The sequence below is a fragment of the Tachypleus tridentatus genome, chromosome 7 (assembly GCF_004210375.1).
Source record: "Tachypleus tridentatus isolate NWPU-2018 chromosome 7, ASM421037v1, whole genome shotgun sequence".
Lineage (NCBI taxonomy): Eukaryota > Metazoa > Arthropoda > Merostomata > Xiphosura > Limulidae > Tachypleus > Tachypleus tridentatus.
Genome location: NC_134831.1, coordinates 171,810,540 through 171,824,008, shown reverse-complemented (window position 1 = coordinate 171,824,008; position 13,469 = coordinate 171,810,540). Strand labels below are relative to the sequence as shown.

At 36.1% G+C, this 13,469-nt stretch overlaps 2 protein-coding genes across 2 annotated transcripts; both read right to left on the bottom strand.

Moving 5' to 3' along the window:
* Positions 1-2,761, bottom strand: LOC143257232 (uncharacterized). The gene is made up of 3 exons (XM_076515644.1): positions 2,620-2,761; positions 1,965-2,051; positions 1-1,576 (listed from the first exon to the last, which is right to left on the bottom strand). The coding sequence occupies exons 1-3, from the start codon at positions 2,626-2,628 to the stop codon at positions 203-205; spliced, it is 1,470 nt and encodes a 489-aa protein (XP_076371759.1). The 5' UTR covers positions 2,629-2,761; the 3' UTR covers positions 1-202.
* Positions 2,762-5,336: 2,575 nt separating this feature from the next.
* Positions 5,337-7,912, bottom strand: LOC143258235 (adult-specific rigid cuticular protein 15.7-like). Its single transcript, XM_076517222.1, has 3 exons — positions 7,560-7,912; positions 6,940-7,029; positions 5,337-6,210 (listed from the first exon to the last, which is right to left on the bottom strand). Exons 1-3 carry the CDS (start codon positions 7,569-7,571, stop codon positions 5,905-5,907), a joined length of 408 nt encoding a protein of 135 aa, XP_076373337.1. The 5' UTR covers positions 7,572-7,912; the 3' UTR covers positions 5,337-5,904.
* Positions 7,913-13,469: the final 5,557 nt, after the last annotated feature.

Below are 13,469 nucleotides of genomic sequence, written 5' to 3'. Positions count from 1 at the left end.
TAATAAATACATTATTTTATTTTCGTAATACATTTGTTTTACACACAATGCTTAGAGAAAATAAAATAGGTGAATTTTGTGTTTAGAAATAGACCAGTAACGATCACATTGAAAAAATAAAACAAGAAAGGAAAGGGTAGAACTATCAGTGTAGCAACAACAGTAGGAGTTACAATAATGTAGAACAGATAATGACCACAGCTTACACACTTTTCAACCAAGCAGCAGAAAGAGGTTCTAGTTTCTTGATTTTAGACGATCCCAGGCCAAGATAGGGAGCTTGGAAAATAGTAGGAACTCCCAGGTCAAGAGAGGAAGCTTGGAGAACACCAGGAACTTTCAGGCCAAGAGAAGAAGCTTGGACAGCACCAGGAGCTTTCAGGCCAAGAGAAGAAGCTTGGACAATACCAGGAGCTCTCAGTCCAAGAGAGGAAGCTTGAACAACACCAGGAACTTTCAGGCCACGAGAAGAAGCTTGGACAATACCAGGAGCTTTCAGACCAAGAGAAGAAGCTTGGACAATACCAGGAGCTTTCAGACCAAGAGAAGAAGCTTGGACAATACCAGGAGCTCTCAGTCCAAGAGAGGAAGCTTGAAAAACACCAGGAACTTTCAGGCCACGAGAAGAAGCTTGGACAATACCAGGAGCTCTCAGTCCAAGGGAGGAAGCTTGGACAATACCAGGAGCTCTCAGTCCAAGGGAGGAAGCTTGGACAATACCAGGAGCTTTCGGGCCAAAAGAAGAGGCTTGGAGAACACCAGGAGCTCTCAGTCCAAGAGAGGAAGCTTGGAAAATGTGAGGAGCTCTCAGACCAAGAGAAGAGGCTTGGACAATACCAGGAGCTCCGAGGCCAAGTGAGGAAGCTCGGAGGACACCGGGAGCTTTCAGGCCAAGAGAAGAAGCTCGGACAATACCAGGAGCTCCCAGGTCAAGAGAGGAAGCTTGGAGAATTCTAGGAGCTCTCAGGCCCAGGGAGGAAGCTTGGACAACATCAGGAGCTCTCAGGCCCAGGGAGGTAGGTTGGACAATACCAGGAGCTCGTAGTCCAAGGGAGGAAGCTTGGATAACACCAGGAGCTCTCAGTCCGAGGGAGGAAGCTCGCGCAACACTGGGAGCTCTCAGTCCGAGGGAGGAAGCTCGTGCAACACTGGGAGCTCTCAGTCCAAGAGGTGAAGGCAGAAGAACACCTGGGGCAGTTTTAACAATTCCAGAACTGACCACTCCTAGTCTTGAGCTAGCCTTATTGAGAACAGGCCGAGCAATCAACCTGCGAGCAGCAGGGGTCAAAGTCTTGGTCAGGATCGGCTGTACTCCTGCAGGAGCGTCTTGGGCAACTATCTCTACGTCAGCAGGGTTCTGGTTGTCGGTTCCAGGTTCGTTTGTCTGAATCCAAGCACGGAAGCCTCCCTCATCAGCTAAATAGCTCACCTGACGACTGACGCCTAAAGGGTCGGTGTAGCCATATGACCCTTGAACTCTTCCTGCCCCGTCTCCAGTTTCCTTGCGGGTCTGGGTCGTTCCAGCCTCGTCAACAGTCTGATAACCAGTTTCGTAGGGAGTTGGAATGTTGATATCCTGCAATAATTATGCACAAATATGTTTAAACTTGCATATTTTACCCAGAATACATAGCGTATTGCCCTTCTTAAACAGTTTGTTTTGTTTCACTAATGAGAAAGTAGATAGAAAGATATATTGAATAAACAATAATTGCAACCTAGCTAAAACCTGAATATTATGAAAGCAAGCATTTTAAGAAACTGAATTATTTTTATCGTTTTTAATAGTATAAATTCTTAAGAAATTAGTTTTATTTTATAGGTGCTAATGAAAAGAAAGAGGTCATAAAAATTATTGGACTGAATTATAAATTATCAAAACATCCAAGTAGCATACCCAAACTTTTATGTAAAGAAGCACCTAATACACCTAAAATCTTCAAATTAATCGAACTACAACATACCAGATCTTTCCCATAAGTTGAAACAGGAACAGGAACAATTAGGTTGCCAGCCAAAGAACTAGCGATCACAGTAAAAATTAGCGTCACCTATAAATAATAAAGACAATTTTATTCAAATATATATATTTCTTGTATGGAACTGTAGTATATAACATAATAATACTTATAAACGGTGCTGAAAAGCTTATCTCTTGTTTTATAAAATGATATAAGTACTTATACATATATATTTTTATTACATAACTCTCGTCAAAAATATAAATTTTATCATTTACCTCATACAATCAGCAGTACGAATTTAAATTATCGCCACATATAAATAATAAAAATAATTGTTAATAAATACTGCTTTTCTAATTATTATAATAATATATCACACAAATTAATAATAATTTTAAAATTATAAATATGTTTTGATATTTTATGAGAAAACGTGAATATGTTTTAGTGACGTAGGTTTTTTAAGGTAAACAGTTATTTCTCGTTTATTTTCGCTTTGATTATGTTTACTTCAATTTCACACAGCTTTTTCAAGTTAATATATGTGCATCAGTTCTTTTGATCAGTATCAGAAAAATTTTAGCAACGTATTGCATATCGTTTCAACTTCTCCTCAATATATCGCTTGTTTCTCTCTTAACTTTTGATAACTTACCCTAAACATGGCTGCTACAGTAGATGTTGGAGAATAGTATACAAGATTGATTTCTCCAGACGTCTGAATGTAACAGTACGTAGAATCCTGGAAGCCTTTATATATATGTGCGCTAATCTTTTCTTTCTGGAAAATATGATACTTCAAGGGCCCACCGCTAGTCCCCGCCCTAGTCAACAGTAATTAATAGAAACGTGTTGTGTGTTTTCGGTTTATGGTGATGCAATCACCTCTGTTTGGAAGTAGACTTAGTTTTAATCTCTATACTTTCAATTTTTATTTCGAGTTGAATTATGTCATTCCCTGTATTAGTGTCAAGAAATACAAGCACGACCTAGCTTACTTCACTACACTAGTTTTTGTATTACATCAGAATATTAGTAAATTTAGTTACAATCGTATTGTACATATCGGTGCTGGATTTTTAAACGGAAGACAAGCAGTTATTTAAGGTCTCGAGTTTTTAGTGACTATTCTGTATTCCAAGCAATATTTTTATTATTTTACCATTACAATTGTTCAGTATTTCAAAGATAAGTTAGGCCTTAAATGTAAGCCTTTATTTTAAGACTATTTTGGCGTATGTTTCTCTAAGCATGTTAACTGGTTATTCTGTTGATTATAGTCACATGTTCCCAAAGAAATAGTGCCCTCGTCATTTTTGTTTCTCTATTTTTGTAGATTTTTAAATAATTTAAAAACAGTCTCCGTTGATGTATCAGAATAATTTGCATATAAACATGGCCCTTTCAAGCTAGGAGGACTTAAATGACAACGGAAAACAATGGAAATATGTTTAAACGTATTAATCTTATTCAACCCATTACGGGTTTCCTGCAAGTATAATTTATAATCTAACTTAGAACCACGTGATCAAATGATCAATAGTGTTATTGTGGATTTTTTATCATACATGATTATAATTATTTATGTGATAACTCAGTGGAACTATCATTTAGTGAAAACAACAACGCTTTGGCTGTGTTACGCAAACGCCTATAAACGATTTATTTATATATGAATGGTTGTTTACGAAACTAAAATAACAGAATGTACTTATTTCAACTTTCATTATTGTTTGTTTCTTTTAATATTATAGAAGTTTAGAAACTGACCGTCCCTGCTGGTATACACTCTATAACTCACATGGTGATTCATACAAAGATAAAATGTTTATTGAAATTTACAAATAAAATGTATCATATTAGTGTTATAACTTATTTATTGCATCCAGTTATCAGAAAATAGCACTTTGTTTTTTCCCATAGAGAAACGAATCCTTCCCTGCTGGCTAAAATTCAAGGTTCGATACCCATGGTTGGCACAGTGCCGATAGCCCATTGAGTAACTTTGCGCTTACAACAAATAAGTAAGAAATTAACGATGTTAATTTTGACATTTTGTTGGGTGAAACTTGTCTTAATACTGTACCTCCCCTGTGGCTCAATAGAAGTTTATATTCGGGTTCCTATACCTGCGGTACGAAAGTAAAAAAGTTTGTTTGTTTGTTTGTTTTTGAATTTCGCGTCAAGCTACCCAAGAAGTATCTGCGCTAGCCGTCTCTAATTTAACAGTGTAAGACTGAAGGGAAGGCAGCTACTCATCACCACCCACCGCCAACTCTTGGGCTACTCTTTTACCAACGAATAGCAGGATTGGCCGTCACCTTATCACGCCCCAACGGCCGAAAGGGAAAGCATGTTTGGTGTGACAGGGATTCGAATCCGTAACCTTCATTTATGGAGGGAGCTAGTAAAGAAGGTTAAAGTGCGTTACGTCGCTTTGGGCTTAACAAAAAATAAACAAACCAGTCTTAAGCATTGTCTTCTAAAACAAAACAAGCTTGTAAACAACGTGTATAAGTTTATTGTTGCATGTTTCTCACATACCAACACATTATTAAACACCATACATGCAATTCTTTTATCAACAAATATAGACTTAGTTTATAATGCACAAAACGGCAAAAATCTCTAAACTTTTTGTGACTTCATGGTTCTACATGCACGAAACTGAACTTAATATCTGGTTTCTTGTTTGACCTCCTTTTACAACGCTAAAATCAGGAGTTCGATTCTCCTCGGTGCGTTCAGCAGATAGCCCGATGTGGCTTTGCTATAAGAAAACACACAAAACACACTGACCTCTTTGGTTTTTTCCCTTTTCCCCGCCAAACTACGTGATGTAACATTTAAGAAAGCGACCTACAGACAGGCTTAACAGTAATGTGTTGCATCATGATTTAGACGAATAAAAAACTAGAACAAGACATATTCGAGTTCCAGTCACGTTATTTAATCTATCTAATCAAACATCTACTATAAATTAGAGCCTTATTTTCTCCTTCGAACGGTATTTCACTCATTATAATTAGGTTTATGGCAAGTACGTTTTACTGCAGGATGTCCTGACACGTATTTGAATACATTCAGTAGGCTTACGAAGTTAAAAATCGTATTGTGGTTGGCAGAGAACAGTTTAGTTTTGCGATTGATATTAGTTTTATTTATTTAGCATTAGTTTTATTTTATTTAAGACGACTGCATATTAAGTATTTTAAAAAAATTAAACAAAAAATTGTACTTCATGAAGACCCCCTAGGAGTTGAAAGGTTTCATGAAAAAAACACACACGTTTGAACAAGCCGTAGAAACGTCTGTACATTGTTTTATTATTTAACCCTAATACAGTAAGCTATAACAATGCTGGCTAACAGCAGCAGTTAGGTCTTTCATTTTCCTGCAAGGGTGATGTTAAATAATTATTCTATCAGAAAAAAGGGGATTTATTTTATTATTATTATTATGTCGTTAAAAAAATTCAGGCATCGAACGCAAATTTTTGGACTCAAAATTTTATTTACAAACTAAAGTTGGATAATCGCTGTTCTGGGATGTGCATAACATTTAAAAAAAAACTAGCTTTAAGAAAGTCAAATAAAATTGATTTAGGAACCAGCTACGGGAATTTGCATTGTCAAAGCAAAGGTTTTTATTTATTAACCTTTCTAAGACAGTTTCTTTTATTATTTGTAACTGTGTAATATCGTCAACCCTCATATTTAATATTAGAGATCATTTATCACACTAGCCACACTAGATGGCGCTAAAACATACTGATTATTAAGGAATAAATATTACAAGAGACAGAATTAGATCGGAGAATTTTGTGTAAAACGCTGTTAAACTAGTATTTATCATCCAGTTGTCCAAATATAAACCGATTTTCATAGTATTGGGTTGTACCTCAAAAACCACACAGATTCTATCACGTGGCATATCTTCGTTAGTGTCCATATCCACCAACTGGTGCGTGAACGATAGCTAAGGAGCCACCGTATCCGGATGCGTCTGGTCCGTTATAATATGCGTCAGCAGCATCTTGATTGGACGTTCCGGGTTCGTTGGTACGGATATTAGCGCGAAAACCATAACCATCAGCAACGTAATCAACCACCCGGACCCGACCATCGATGTCTGATAGACCATAGGACCCCACCGTTTTCCCGTAACCATCACCTGATTCTGTCCTGTGATTGGTAGCACCGTAAGGGTCAGCAATATTATATTCAAAGTTATAGTTGCCGTATCCCTAAGGAGCATAGAAACAGCTTTAATAAACGTAATATTTCTTATTTTACTGATATGATCATGTTTAACATATATATAATAACATAGATTCAAGTCGAGTGTGTTACATTGCAATTAACAGACATTAGAAGATATTTCAAAACCGTCGGTTTCAATCTCTGACCATGAAGTTCATGTGTAAGTAACTAACGGGAGGGAATGCTTACAATGTAGGTAATTTCTGATTAACCAATAGGAAATAGCAGTGCTCTTTGTTATCTCAGTCTCTTCCTATTCTACATCATTGTTTCCTATGATTTGTTAGCAAAGACTACAGAGTGAGGAATATTTTATGATATCGCTAGCTCTGAAATCCAAAGTTCTGTCACATTACCGATTTAAAAGACAGCTTTAAACACTGTTCTGTAAAATTACTAACACTCATAGAACTAGTACTTCTAGTGAACAGAATCTACGTCTGTAAGAGTAATAAGATATACAGAATACTTTCCGTTTTTTAAAAATATATTATTGAAAAGCCTATATTATTGAAAAGCCTAAAAGATTACAGCTGTGTAAAATAAAAATCATTGAAAAGCCTAGATTACAGCTTGAAAATAAAACTATCATAGAAAAGCCTAGATTACAGCTGTGTAAAATAAAACTAAAATTGAAAACTATCATAGAAAATAAAACTATCATAGCCTAGATTACAGCTGTGTAAAATAAAAACTCGTTGATAGTAACTCACATTTTGTTGACGATGGCTGGTGCTATGGCCTACTCCGCCACCATACCCACCAGCGGATGTTAGTCCTACTGCTACACAAATAACAATTACCTGTGAATGACAAAGGGAATGACTATAAGTTAACCAGTTTACGTAAAATTTATGACAAGTTTTGTGTCTATTATTTTCCGTATTTAAACCACAATGCTTAAGATTTATAATGCATACATAACTTGCGCTTCAGAAAATATATTATTTTTCACCGTCTGGCCCAATGACAAGTTTTTGGTATTAAACTATAGATCTCTTGAGAAACATTCAGAAAATAGATTAGAAATTCTATTTTTTTTACATGCCTCTTACTTGGAATCTTAAAGAAACACATTAAAATGGAACGAAAAAATCTGGAGTTTTCGTGATTTTCTATTACGCTAAATACTTTTAAATAAAAACACTCCAGCATGTGGTTAAAGATGGCAACACAATAAATGCTTTGAATAATTAATAACAACGCAGAAAGCGCCTTCTTTGAGTTTATAACAGTATAAACATTGAGTTCATCCTGGCTTTTCCACCATTAGCCAGATATAAAAAAATATATACCTTTTCTTATGAAATAACGTATTCTACGAGACTTTTACCTTAGCAAGCATCGCAGAAGTGTCTGTTCGAAAGAAGGAACCTCCTATAGTTTCCGAACATCAACCATCTCACTATTTATAGCTACTTGAAATAAGTAGACCGTTTGGCCGTAATGTATTCAGATTATTTATCGAGTAAAGGTAGCGACAGGGATCTATATTTTTGGGCGACCCCACCCACAAGAAGACGGCTGTCCGAGACTCGGGTAGTTACGTCAGGAAACTATAAATATCAAATATTATCAGAACACACCAAAGTTTAACATTGATCCGCTTCGTTGGATTTGTTATCGTTCTAAGCTATGGGTTGCTGTACAGATACTGTTATAAGTTATAGGTTGCTGTACAGATACTGTTATAAGTTATAGGTTAATGTACAGATACTGTTCGCTATTTTCGCTCTCATTCTCCACCTAATTCCTTCCATTTTTTGAACAGTAACATCACGTGCATTAGCTCGTGTCTGACGTCTCTACTTCTAATGTGAGATTATAGAGAAAACGTATACCCGAGGAGAGTTAAAATGGCATCTTAAACGCTTCACTCTTAATGGGGGGTCCTCGTGCTTTGGGATTTCAATTTCTTTTTTATTACGTAGAAATTACTTGACAGTAATTTCAGGTTACTTTCACACGCATCAAATTCTACTTTAAGTCGATTATGATATTAGGAACAGATGCCATTAAAGAAAAATTATAATCTAATTCTGTTTCTAAAAATGGAGAAACCCAGCGGGTGTGTTTCAGAAAATACGTCGTTCATGTCAACATCTTATAAAGTTTGGAGAACTGTGTTTTCTTGAAATAATCACGGAGAATTTCAACTCTACGAAACTAACGCCACTGACCAGTTAACTTAAATTTATTTGAACTCATGACATGTCCTTCGGCAGGTCAGCAGAAGTTTAAAGGATTTGGGACGCTAAAATACAGGGCTCGATTCCTGTCGTGGGGCAAAGTACAGACAGCCACTTTAGCTTTGCAGCAAGAAAGCAGCCAAAACTTATTACAAACTGTGAACGTTTTAGAATTACAAAGTAACTGTTATCTATGGAGGTTGAAAATCGAAATTCGTAGCACGAATTCAGATTTAAGATCTTTCAAGTGTCAGAGAACGTGAGGCCTGGAAGACATCAAAATCCTCAAAACATGTGTTTATCTTCCCACATATGGGTGTTATGTATACGTTTATATATCGTATAGTGTTAACGAAAGTGGCTCGTACCACGTGGAAGATGAAAGTTATTTTTCACAGCCACTTCCTAGTTGCTAACTTACAATACACAGAACAAGAAGTGACCACATCGTATAAAGTTGTGACGTCAATTTCTCTTTTATCTTCAAATATTCTGCGTTTATTAGATTAACAAACAATGTCGTGTGAACTAACTAAATCATTCAAGGAATTTTCGAACTAATAGAAACCACACGCTCAATAATCTTCACTATATGTTCCTTCTCATCGGGTTTTCAGCTTCTCATACTCCCATGGTCCTCAACTGTTACTCCTTCTCATCGGGTTTATAGTTTCTTATATTCCCATGGTCCTCAAATGTTACTTCTTCTCATTGGGTTTTCAGCTTCTCATACTCCCAAGGTTCTCTACTGTTACTTCTTCTCATTGGGATTTTAGTTTCTTATACTCCCATGGTCCTCAACTGTTACTTCTTCTCATTGGGTTTTCAGCTTCTCATACTCCAAGGTTCTCAACTATAACTCCTTCTCATCGAGTTTTAAGCTTCTCAACTATGGTCCTCAACTCCTTCTCATCGAGTTTTAAGCTTCTCATACTCCCAAGGTCCTGAACTGTCACTCCTTCTTATCGGGTTTTCAGTTTCTTATATTTCCAAGGTCTTTAACTGTTACTCATCTTCACTATGTTTTGATGCATATAAAATTTTGCAAAATCCGTAATTGTTATTTGTCATCTCAGGTTTTCTGCTTCTTTTTATTTTATATTATTCCACATTTTCTAGGCCACCATTATCTCATCCCTTCAGAGTGGCACACCGGTTTGTCTACAGACTCACAATGTTATAAACCGGGTTTCTATACACGCTATGGGTAGAACGAAGATAACCCATTGTAGAGCTTTGTGCTAAACTTCATACAAGTATTTTTAAAAACACTGTTTTAAAACTACTAACATCTTTAGTGAAGTTCCTAACTTAACTTCGAGTAATAATTATGTTTCTTATTTTCACTTTTAAGTTCACTAAGTAAAACTATCGATAGGACAAGGACTGGCCTTGCGGAGTGCAGTGGAGCTCCAAATGTTGGAGTTGGCGAACCGCGTTCGAATCTGTGCTATTATATAAAACATTCTCCATTCTTCAAACTTTTTGTGCGTGAAACACTTTTGCAGTTCGATTATGTATGTGTAGTTATTATAGGTTTTGATTATTGATTGATCTGGTTAGGTAATTTTTAGAGAAAAAAAACATATGAAAAATTGAAAGACAGGAATAAATAGAAGCAAGAAGAAAAAGATACCATACGAAAATTGCAAAATGTAAAAAACTGATTTAATTTTATTATTATGAAACCATTTGAAAATTGCAAAATGTAAAGAACTGATTTAACTTTATTATTATGAAACCATATGGAAGTTGCAAAATGTAAAGAACTGATTTAACTTTATTATTATTATTATAAAGTTCTATTTCTTCATCTTTCTCCGTTTGGTTGGGCGTAGCCTAGTAGTTATAAAACCCAGGCTGTGAATTTAAAAGTACAAGACTCACTTCTTAACTGCGAAAACGCGTTCCACATTTTGAGACCGTAAGAACGATTTATCAGTGATAGATGGTCGAAGCAGTCAGACAAGAGTAGGCCTACAGTTGGTGGCGTGCGCTGTTGAGTTGCTGTCTTTCATACAGTCTGTCAGCTCAGAACTAGCAAGAAATGTCCCTTGCATGAGTTTGCGTAAATGTTCTAAACAAACAACCTGTTTATTTATTAATCCGCCGTCCAGCACGTGCGACAAACAAAAACATGTGTATTGTTTCAGAAAACATACGTCACAATTACATTGTCACTAATTTTATGTAACGAGAATGCTTATAATATGTTTAGTACTTGAAATATTTGTTTATAGTTAAAACCTGATTCAACGAACATGACCACCGGAAACTTGCATCGTGAAACATTGCCAGCACAACCTACATAAAGAAACATGACCAACAAAACCTTCATCCAGCTCAAATTCCATCAAGAAACATGAAGATAAAAAAAAAAAAAATGAATCAATAAACACTGGCCAGCAGAAACTGCATTAAAAGACATGGTCAGTACAACTTTCGTGAAGAAACATGACCAACACAAAACTTTCATCATTAAACATGACCAATCCAACATGCATGAAGAAACATGACAGGGAAATAAAAACTTCCATCAAAGATAAAAACATGCTGCGACGGACATGGGTAGAAAGAAACATGAGTGGCATAACCTGCATGTCAAGAAACATGACTACCACAATCTGAGTCAAATAAGACCAGCTCGTCCTCGGTCAAGACGTTTTAATTCTAATTTGAAAGCAAGGTGTGACTTAACTGTTGTTATACCGCACTGTACAGAGGAGGTCTATGGTTCGTGTCCCATTAGCCATGCTAGACGAATTTCAAATAAAACCAACGATCCAGTTAGAATACATCCACAGTTGGCGGTGGGTGCTATTGACTAGATTATCAGTTCAATGTTAGGGACAACTAGCACAAGTAGTTCTTCATGTGTATCTTTCCGCGAATGTCCTAGACAGAACATCAACAGAACGTTTCTGATTGGCCCTGCATGACTATGTAGTTAGAGCGCTTGCCTCGTAATATGAATGTCGCGGGCTCAAATCCCCATCACATTTAACATGGTGGTCTTTTCAGCCGTGGGGGCGTTATAATGTGACGGTTATTCCTACTATTCGTTCGTAAAATAGTAGCCTAAAAAAGAGATGTGAGTGGTGATGACCAGTTGCTTACCCTCTAGCTTTAAGCTGCTAAATTTGGGACGGCTAACGCAGGTAGCCCTCGTGTAGGTTTGCGCGAAATTTAAAAAACAAAAAATATGTTTCTCATCTTCCATACGCACAAAAACATATGTTTTGACCAATATTCTAGATGGTCGTCGACTGTTCGAGGTATTTGCTTAAAAATACGAATGTAGCACTTTGTATTGTTGAAATCAATTAATAATTTTACAGAAAATGTCTTATGACTTACCAAACGTCTTTTCAACACAGGCATGTAAAGTGATTTACCAGATGTGCAAGAATTTAGCTTCCTTTTTATTTTCTAAGAAACAAAAATCGGATAATATCTAATTTCATAACAACAAGGGTTTGTGGATAGCATGCAAGGAGTTCTTTACTGCCTCCCGCTAGTACAGCGGTATGTCTACGCATTTACAACGCTAAAACCACCGGTTCGACTCCCCTCGATAGACTCCGCAGATAACCCGATGTGACTTTACTATAAGAAAAACACACACAACTTTTTTCTTAAAACCAAAAACTATTTCAGATGTTTATACGCGCTTAATTAACAAAATAAACGACTTTTGCCAATTCACTGTGTTAAATATAAAAAATCATTTTTTAAAAATATTTCACTCCAGTGAATGTAACATCAGGTTATTTAATACGATTAAATTAATCCAAAAATACAACTCGAGATCTTTTTTAAGGACCATTCAGTGTACTAAATACTGCTTAGATCAAAACATTTGTTTTTCTCCGCCGAAAGACACCTCCGAATCATGATTGAAACCGCTACAAAAACAAATTTCGTGCGTAAAATACACGTACATAATTTTTATAACTTACAATGAATAGTAATACATAACTCAAGAACTCTATGACGTCATCACTGTTGAAGCAAGACTGTTTTTTAGACCGGTAAGTTTAATGATACATTCCATCAGCCTCTGTGTTATTCACCTCTAAGTATTTAACTCAAAACTTCTTAAAATAAACGTTTCAGCTAAAACATTAAACTGTCGTTGCTTACTGGGTCTGATTTATGATGAATTCTGTTATTATAAAAAACAAAGAGAGGAGATTCTCCTTAGCCGCGGTACTTGGAAATCTTTCGTTTTTTTAGCTGTATTTTTGTGCCCCAGCAACACCAAACGTGAGGCGCGAGTGTACCTGATTCAGTTTCATTTCTTATCAGGATCTATACCAGCCCACCGTGAAATTGAAATTGTTTTAGGTAAGATTAGAGTAAACCAATCTATGACACTTTGAGGGAGGTCAAATTCATCAGTTGAGAAGGTTTAATTTCCTGAATTCATAACTGTAATTAGATCTCAAATCGGTCAAGATATGACGCAGCTATGAACTATACTATAAGTTTATACTTGGAAAACAAACAAAAAAGTTAGGACCGTTTTATGAGTTGTTTTACCACAACTAAAGAAAAGGTAATTTATTTAAGTCGTTCGTATCTCCTTTCCCCATTCCATCATATCTCGGTCTATCTTTATCTATGAGGTAAGTTTTTACCTAATAAAAACTTGGAGCCATTTTATGAGCCTCTTTGCCGCGGCTAAAAACAAAAAGTCTCGACAACAGCAGCCTTAAGCTCTGGTGTTGTAAAACAGAGTTCTAGACATGAGCAGGCTATGACAAATTCAGGTTCTATTTCAGCCTGTTTAATGTTCTATTCCTCGTTGAAATTCATAAGAGAAGTGAAACTAACCTAGTTAAAACTGATCATGTGTCACAGAGTAAAACGGAAACTCCCAAATTAACTAAAGATCTGTGTATTATTTCTCTTCAAGAGGTATTCGTATATTTATAATTACTAGGATTTTAAATTTCTTACGAAGTAACACGTATGTACTTTATCGAACGAGTGATATACGACATATGGGGTAGATAGTAAAATAAACCATTAACTAAGTAGATATCAGTGTT

Bases quoted from the DNA above. Each gene is read 5' to 3' on its own strand.
- LOC143257232 (XM_076515644.1), bottom strand. The intron at 1,577-1,964 runs GTATGTTGTAGT...TAATTATTGCAG, and splicing joins CAACTTATGGGAAAGATCTG to GATATCAACATTCCAACTCC.
- LOC143258235 (XM_076517222.1), bottom strand. The intron at 6,211-6,939 runs GTGAGTTACTAT...TATGCTCCTTAG, and splicing joins CCAGCCATCGTCAACAAAAT to GGATACGGCAACTATAACTT.